This window comes from Piliocolobus tephrosceles, chromosome 1 (assembly GCF_002776525.5).
Source record: "Piliocolobus tephrosceles isolate RC106 chromosome 1, ASM277652v3, whole genome shotgun sequence".
NCBI lineage: Eukaryota > Metazoa > Chordata > Mammalia > Primates > Cercopithecidae > Piliocolobus > Piliocolobus tephrosceles.
In genome coordinates, this window is record NC_045434.1 from 129,596,569 (window position 1) to 129,605,588 (window position 9,020).

Consider the following 9,020-nt stretch of genomic DNA (forward strand, 5'->3'; position numbering starts at 1 on the left):
AGCACAGCAAGACCCTGTCTCCAAAAAACAAAAAAAAATTCTGTTTCATTCACAAACTCTACGCACAAGGTGAAGATAAGGAATTGCTTGGAAAATATATTGACCAGCTTGCGGTGGCTCACACCTGTAATCCCAGCACTTTGGGAGGCCAAGGTGGGAGGATCATTTGAGCCCAGGAATTCGAGACCAGCCTGGGCAACATAAGGAGACCCTGTCTCTACCAAAAAAAAAGGAGGTGGGGAGAGGAATATATGGTCTTTGTATGTGTACCATAAGATTGGCCAAGAAGTAACCATTTCTTCAGATAATGCCCTCTCTCAAATATTTGGACATCTTAATTCTGAAAAATATAACTGGATAATTGATTTTTTAAATTAATTCCCAAATGCTTGGATCGATAATTGATTCTTAATTATTCCTGTAGAAAAGAGGGGTGTCAAAGATAACATAATAGTAGCTTATATTTGAATCTTTATTATGTGATAAACGCTACTCTATTTGCTCTGTGTGTTCTAACTCAGTTAATCCTTACAACAACCATTTAGCTAGGTACTGTCCTCAGACCTAATTTACAGATGAGGAAGCTGAGGCATACAAAGGATAGGTAACTTGGCCAAGGTCACACAATGTCATATATCACACTATAATATATGGTGTGTTACACCATAATAATGGTATATTATAACCCAGACAGTATTTATCTTTTATTTTTTAACTGGCAAATTTAGTCAATTTACATACACTCTTGGTAGGAATGTAAATTGGTGCAGCCATTATGGAAAACAGTATGGAGGTTCCTCAAAAAATTAAAAATAGAACTACGACGTGATCCAACAAACCCGCTTCAGGTATATACCCAAAGGAAATGAAATTAGCACCTCATAGAGATATCTGCACTTTCATATTTGTTGCAGCATTATTCACAATAGCTAAGATATGGAAACAACCTAACTGTCCCTAGGATAGATTAATGGATAATGTTGTATATATACAATGGAATAATATTCAGTCTTAGAAGATCCTGCCATTTGTGACAACATGGATGAACCTGGAGGACGTAAATTTGAGTAAAATTCGCCAGGCACAGAAAGACAAATAACTGCCTCACGCCTGTAATCCCAGCACCTTAGGAGGCCAAGGTGGGCGGATCACAAGGTCAGGAGATCGAGACCATCCTGACTAACATGGTGAAACCCCGTCTCTCCTAAAAATACAAAAAAAGTTAGCCAGGCGTGGTGGCGGGCACCTGAAGTCCCAGCTACTCAGGAACCTGAGGCAGGAGAATGGTGTGAACCCGGGAGGTGGAGCTTGCAGTGAGCCGAGATCGCCACTGCACTCCAGCCTGGGTGACAGAGCCAGACTCCATCTCAAAAAAAAAGACAAATACTGCATACATACTCTCATATATAGGATCTTTTAAAAAGTACGTAAACAGTAGAAAGGTGGTTGGGGAAGTTGCATTTATGTAGGATGAGTAAGTATAGAGATCTAATGTACAGCATGAGAACTATAGGTAATAATATTTGTTGTATACTAGAAATTTGCTAAGCGAGTAGATTTTAGGTGCTCATACCACAAAAAAGTAACTGTGTGGTGAGAGGGAAAAAAAGTATGTGTGATGATGATATGTGCTTGACTATATCGTTTCACTCTGTATGTCAAAACATCATGTTGCATACCTTAAATATCTACAGGTTAAAAAAAAAAATCAAAAAAAACACCCAGGCAGTCTAGCACCAGACTCCCTTCAAAGCCCTGCCAGATTTCTACCAGGCCTCTTTATCATCTGATACAGTAACAACTAGGCTACTCTGTGGTTGCAAATGGGTGACAGAATGATTTCTGGTTCATGTTTTATCTTAAAACAACTTAAATTAGGCCGGGTGTGGTGGCTCATGCCTGTAATCCCAACACATTGGAAGGCCTAGTTGGGCAGATCACTTGAGGTCAGGAATTTGAGACCAGCCTGCCAACATGACGAAATCCCGGTTCTACTAAAAATACCAAAATTAGCCAGGTGTGATGGTGCATGCCTGTGGTCCCAGCTACTTGAGAGACTGGGGCAGGAGAATCACTTAACTGTATCATTTCACTGCAGAGGTTGCAGTGAGCCGAGATCGTGCGACTGCACTCCAGCCTGGGTGACAGAGCAAGACACAAGAAATATATATAAAAATAACAAAACTTAAGGTAGCTTAGGCAGCTATGTGAAATGATTAAAGAATAAGTAAGTACTCCCTTAAAAAAACAAAACATGGCTGGGCATGGTAGCTCACACCTGTAATTCTAGCACTGGGAGGTTGAGGTGGGAGGATTGCTTGAGGCCAGGAGTTCAAGGCTGCAGTAAGTTATGATCACATTGCAGCACTGCAGTACTTAGCCTGGGCGATAGAACAAGACTGTCTCTAAAAAAAAAAAAAATGTTGTCATTGATGCTTCACATTCTACCATTAGATAATTTAACCTAAAGCATTATTTTTATTTTAATTCATCTCTATAGTCATTTATCCCTAATGTGAGTGAGGTTTTCAGATGTTCTTCCTGAAAGAATTTTTGATCAGGAGGAAAAGAGAGTTTAAGGAACTAGCGGTGGGAGCTGTGAAGGTAAACATGGCTAAACTCGTAATTTGGTTTAGGGTTATCTTTAACTGTGATCTTAATGTGTGAAAAATAAATGTAGGTAAAATTGCCTTGGAAGGAAAAACTTCTTTCAAGAACTTCAATCTCATGAAAACAAACCCATTTTTGATGCATTATTTCTCCCTCTTTAAAAATGTTTAGGCTGAGCTTGGTGGCTCACACCAGTAATCCCAACATTTTGGGAGTCTGAGGTGGGAGGATTGCTTGAGCCCAGGAGTCCAAGAATAGCCTCGGCAGCATAGCAAGGCCTCGTCTCTACTTACTTAAGAAATAAATAAATAAATAAATAAATAAATAAATAAATAAATAAATAAAATTAAAGCCAGGTGTGGTGGCACATGCCTGTAGTCCTAGCTACTCAGGAGGCTGAGGCGGAAGGATCACGTAAACCAGGAGTTAGAGGCTACAGTGAGCCGTGATTGTGCCTCTGCACTTCAGCCTGAGTGACAGAGTGAGACCATGTTTCAAAACAAAAAGTGAATGTTTTAATAGGAAAAATTTCAAATCACAGCTACTCGGGAGGTTGAGGCAGGAGAATCACTTGAACCCGCGAGGCAGAGGTTGCAGTGAGCTGAGATGGAGACTCCATCTCAATAAATTTTTAAAAAAAAGCAAAAAGCTTTTCAGAGAGAGAGAGAGAGATCTTGTCATGTTGTCCAGGCTGACCTTGAACTCCTGGGCTCAAGTGATCTTCCTGCCTCAACCTCCTGAGTAGTTGAAACTCTAGGCATGTGCCACCATGCCCAGCTGAGTAGTTTTTTTTGTTGTTGTTGTCATTGTTCTTGTTTTTAAGAACTATATATAAAAATTCGCTGACCATGGTGGTGCACACATGTAATCCCAGCAGTTTGGAAGGCCGAGGTGGGTGGATCACCTGAGGTCTGGAGTTCAAGGCCTGCCTGGCCAACATGGTGAAACCCTGTCTCTACTGAAAATACAAAATTAGCTGGGCGTGGTGGTACAGGCCTGTAATCCCAGCTACTCGGGAGGCTGAGGCAGGAGAATTGCTTGAACTTGAGAAGTGGAGGTTGCAGTGAGCCAATTATCAAGCCACTCCACTCCAGCCTGGGTGACAAGAGCGAAACTCCATCTCAAAAAAAAAAAAACTATATATAAAAATGTAATGGATAAGACAGCTAAATATAAAAAGTGAAATTATATACTACTAGAAATAAAGTGGGTAAATTCCTTTATTACCTTGGAAAAAAGAATGAATGTGTATATGTATGTGTGTGTATTCCACATGTTCCATGTACTCAGATCACCCCTTCTTAAACATAAGGTAACATGCATACTATATATTTACTATTCTGCATCTTGTTTTTCCTCATTTAACAGTATATACTAAAGTGTTCTGCCTGCTTCCGGACGAGCAAGGAGACTCGTGGTCTGGTTCTTGGACTTCCCTAACAGCATGGCCCCTAAACGCCCGTCTCCACTACTGCTTGAAAAGAAGAAACCAAGACCACCTCCTGCTCTGGGACCAGCGGACACATCAGCCTCTGCAGGCTTGCTGAAGAAGGGAGAAAAAGAACAGCAAGAAGCAATTGAACACATTGGTGAAGTACAAAATGAAATAGACAGACTTAATGAACAAGACAGTGAGGAGATTTTGAAAGTAGAACAGAAATATAACAAACTCTGCCAACCATGTTTTCAGAAGAGGTCAGAATTGATCACCAAAATACCAGATTTTTGGGTAACAACATTTGTCAACCATCCACAAATGTCTGCACTGCTTAGGGAGGAGGATGAAAAGGCACTGCATTATTTGACCAAAGTTGAAGTGACAGAATTTGAAGATATTAAATCAGGTTACAGAATAGATTTTTATTTTGATGAAAATTCTTACTTTGAAAATAAAGTTTTCTCCAAAGAATTTCATCTGAATGAGAGTGGTGATCCATCTCCAAAGTCCACTGAAATCAAATGGAAATCTGGAAAGGATTTGGCAAAACGTTCAAGTCAAACGCAGAATAAAGCCAGCAGGAAGAGGCAGCATGAGGAACCAGAGAGCTGCTTTACCTGGTTTACTGACCATTCTGATGCAGGTGCTGGTAAGTTAGGAGAGTTCGTCAAAGATGATATTTGGCCAAACCCATTGCAGTACTACTTGGTTCCTAATAAGGATAATGAAGAAGGAGAAGAAGAAGATGATGATGAAGAGGAGGAAGGATTAGAAGATATTGATGAAGAAGGGGATGAGGATGAAGGTGAAGAAGATGAAGATGATGATAAAGGGGAGGAAGGAGAGGAGGATGAAGGAGAAGATGACGAATAGAACACTGATGGATTCCAACCTTCCTTTTTAAAAATTTTCTCCAGTCCCTGGGAGCAAGTTGCAGTCTTTTTTTCTTTTCTTTTTTTTTCTTTTTTTGCCTCTTGTGCTCAGTTGCCCGGTTCTTGAGGTCTCTTTTCTCTACTCCATGGTTCTCAACTTATTTGGGGGAAATACCTTGGGAAAAGAGTCTCTTCCCCTTTCTGTTCGAAGTTCGTTTTTATCCCTTCCTGTCTGAACAAAAACTGTATGGAATCAACACAACCTAGCTCTGTGGGGAAAAAGAAAAACCTGCTCCCTTCGCTCTGCTGGAAGCTGGAGGGTGCTAGGCCCCTGTGTCGTAGTGCGTAGAATTCTAGCTTTTTTCCTCCTTTCTCTGTATATTGGGCTGAGAGAGTACACTGTGTCTCTATGTAGGTCAAAGGGACAATATGGGCAGTTAAGCATTTACCAACATGTATCTGTCTACTTTCTCTTGTTTAAAAAAAGAAAGAAAAAACTTTTAAAAAATGGGGTTATAGAAGGTCAGCAAAGGGTGGGTTTGAGATGTTTGGGTGGGTTAAGTAGGCATTTTGACAACATGGCTTCTCCTTTGGCATGTTTAATTGTGATATTTGACAGACATCCTTGCAGTTTAAGATGACACTTTTAAAATAAATTCTCTCCTAATGATGACTTGAGTGCTGCCACTCAATGGGAGACTCAGCAGAACCTCTAGGATCTTATTTGGAATTGACATTCTCTATTGTAATTTTATTCCTGATTATTTTTAAATTTTCTTTTTGTTTCACTGGAAAGGAAAGATGATGCTCGGTTTTAAATGTTAAAAGTGTACAAGTTGCTTTGTTACAATAAAACTAAATGTGTACACACACACACACAAAAACAGTATATCCTAGAGGTTATGCCCTGCTAATGCAGATCTTTGTCATTTCTTTTTATGGTGGCAATTCCAGTACATTTCACTTAACTGCCGTTTTAATTTCTTCTTTGAATGATTATTCATATCCTTTGCCCATTTTGCTTTTGGTCTTTTCTCTATTTTTAGATGGAGACATTAGTGTTGTCCGTGATATAATTTGCAAATATATTTTTCCATTTGTCATTTGTCTTCTGACTTGGCTTGGCTTTTAGTGTTTTTTTTTTTTTTTCTTTTTTTCCTGGTGTTTTTGTTTTAATGTAGTCAAATTTATTCTTTCTTTTTCTTCATTGTTTCTGGACTTTGAGTCACAGGTGGAAAGATTATCCTAACTTCCAGATTGTTAAGGAATTCATACGCTTTTCCCCTAATAATGTGTGATTTCACTTTTTATATGTAGCTATTTAATTCATTTGGAATTTATCTTGTTACATAGTATGAAGAAAAGATCCAATTGTATATTTTATTTTTTTCCAAGTGGCTATCTAGTTATCCCAATACCGTTTACTAAAAGTCAACTTTTCCCCTTCTCATTTTAGATGCCACTTTTATCATATGCTAAATTGTTTTCTCCCTTAGTTCTATTTCTGGACTTTCTATTCTATCACATTGTTCAGGCCATCTATTCTTGTGCCAGTATCACAGTTTTAATTATAGAGGCTTTATATACATTGCTTTAAAAAAAATTTTACTGGCTGGGTGCAGTGGCTCATGCCTGTAATCCCAGCTCTTTGAGAGGCTGAGGTGGGTGGATCACTTGAGTCCAGGAGTTCGAGACCAGCCTGAGCAACATGGCAAAACCCCATCTTTATCAAAAATAAAAAAGACTAGCCCTGGGTTGCGGCACACACCTGTGGTCCTGGCTACTTAGGAGGGTGAGGCAGGAGGATCACTTGAGCCCGGGAGGTGGAAGTTGCAGTGAGCTGAGATCACACTGCTGCAAACCAGCCTGGGTGACAGAGCAAGATCCTGTCTCAAAAAATAAAAAATAAAAACTGAATTGCTGAATGTTCCATGCCCAAGGGTGAGGGTGCAGTAATTTTTTTTGCCTTAGTATTGGTCAACTGTTAATCTGTTCAATGTCCTCTCAGTGCTAACAGCAACACATAGAACTAATAAAGCTGAGGATTCTGCACAAACCTCACTTATACTGTTTCTGAACTCTTCCCTGCATGTGTGTAATGGTTAAAAGTGTAGACTTTAGAATCATGATATTGAATCCAATTTAACTTGTTTATTAGTTGTGTGACCTAGCCTACTGGTCTAATAGTCTAAGTCTATTGAGCTTGAGTCTATTGTGCTGATCCGTGAAGCTCTCCAAGCCTCAGTTTCCCTATAATGTGGATAAGGGTATCTCATGTGGTGGTTAGAAAGACTAAATGAGATAATCCATGTAAAATTCTGCTATGATGTGTATTATTAGCTTATGACTTACCATCACAAAATAGTTTTGAAGGTTACTCTTTAGAGTTTTAGCTTTCCCCCCACACTGTCTTCCATTCAAATAGGCAGTGTCATTTTGCTGTTAGTGTTTGTTTCCTCCTAGCAGTTAAGTTTTACTAGCTCCAGTGGATGTGGTGGGTTTACAAAGGTGATAGTGATGGTGAGCACTGAAGGTCTTCATGTACAGGGAAGTTGTGATTTTGATTTCTTCCTGCCATCATATTTAAGAATAGGCCATTTGGAAAAGCCATTTGAAAAAGAAAAGCGATTACAGAATCCGAATAGCACCATATTACAACCCTCAATGATCTAAGTGATGAGCAGCAATAGCTGCAAAAATCACAAAAAGAAAACCAGGCAATATATGCTTTCTGATGAAAAACACACTACATGTATGATCTTGCCAAATGAATCAAACCTGAATTTGATCAAGCCTCTGGATTCCAATCAGCAGAAAATACAAAGGGCAGAAGGATATGCTGATTTGTACCATAAATATGCAGTTGGCAGAATGCAGACTATGGGAAATTCCACAGATCGAACAGCCCAGGTTCTGCAATAGAAAAAGTATAAGCAAAATAAAGAGATGGAGGGGAAATCTGTAGATTTTAAAAGGTCTAAAAAATATCTTTCATGGGCTACAATGTAGGGGGGAAAAACATCCAATGTCTAAAATTGGCATGAATAAACTATAGGGTCTAGGAATAACATCTATTATTAGAGTTTTCTGTTTCTCTGGATGTATATATATACACCCAATTGGTTCTGTTTCTCTGGAGAACTCTGTGTGTGTATGTGTGTGTATACACATATATATACATACATATATGTGTGGGGGGGGTAGGGGCAGGACTTAAGGAACTGGCTCACACAATTGTAAAGGCTTGGCAACCCCCAAATCTGCAGGGAGGCCTGCAGGCTGGAGACCCAGGGAAGAATTGCACATGAAGTCTACAGGCAGTTTGCTGGCAGAATTCTACCCTCTTCAGGGTAGGTCAGTCTTTTTCTATTAAGGCCTTAACTGACTGGATGAGGCCCACCTACATTATGAAGGGCAGTCAGCTTTACTCATAGTCTACTGATTTAAATGTTAATCTCATGTAAACAATCTCTTCACAGAAACATCTTCAGTAATCTGTGACCAAATATCCGAGTACCATGGACTAGCCAAGTTGACACACAAAATGAAGCATCACGGTATCAAAATACGCAGATTTAGATGATTAAAAAGTAAAGAAATACAGGAAGTGAAGCTATCCAAGTCAGGAAAGGAGCTTAATTTTGAGAGGAAGAGGGAGTTTGTAATTATGACAGGGGTATGGAAGAGCTTATAAGGTGGCTGGACAAGTTTCATTTCTCAATGTGAGTGTTGGTTGCAAGAGTATTCACCTTTTTTTTTTTTTTTGAGACAGAGTCTCCCTCTGTCGCCCAGGCTGGAATGCAGTGGCAGAATCTTGGCTCAATGCAACCTCTGCCTCCCAGGTTCAAGTGATTCTCCTGCCTCAGCCTCCCAGGTAGATGGGACTACAGGTGCCCGCCATCACGCCCGGCTAATTTTTGTATTTTTAGTAGAGACAGGGTTTCACCATATTGGCCAGGCTGGTCTTGAACTCCTGACCTTGTGATCCGCCCACCTCGGCCTCCCAAAGTGCTGGGATTACAGGCTTGAACCACCGCACCCGGCCAAGAATATTAATCTTAAAACAGATTATATTTAGAATATGAAATACAGATATTTAT

At 39.7% G+C, this 9,020-nt stretch overlaps 1 protein-coding gene across 1 annotated transcript; it reads left to right on the forward strand.

The window, feature by feature from the left end:
* The first annotated feature begins 4,030 nt into the window (after positions 1-4,030).
* Positions 4,031-5,002, forward strand: SETSIP (SET like protein). The gene has a single exon (XM_023231007.2). It carries the CDS (start codon positions 4,055-4,057, stop codon positions 4,919-4,921), a length of 867 nt encoding a protein of 288 aa, XP_023086775.2. The 5' UTR covers positions 4,031-4,054; the 3' UTR covers positions 4,922-5,002.
* Positions 5,003-9,020: the final 4,018 nt, after the last annotated feature.

Coding starts and splice junctions, on each gene's coding strand:
- SETSIP (XM_023231007.2), top strand. CDS start 4,055: ATGGCCCCTAAACGCCCGTCTCCACTACTGCTTGAAAAGAAGAAACCA.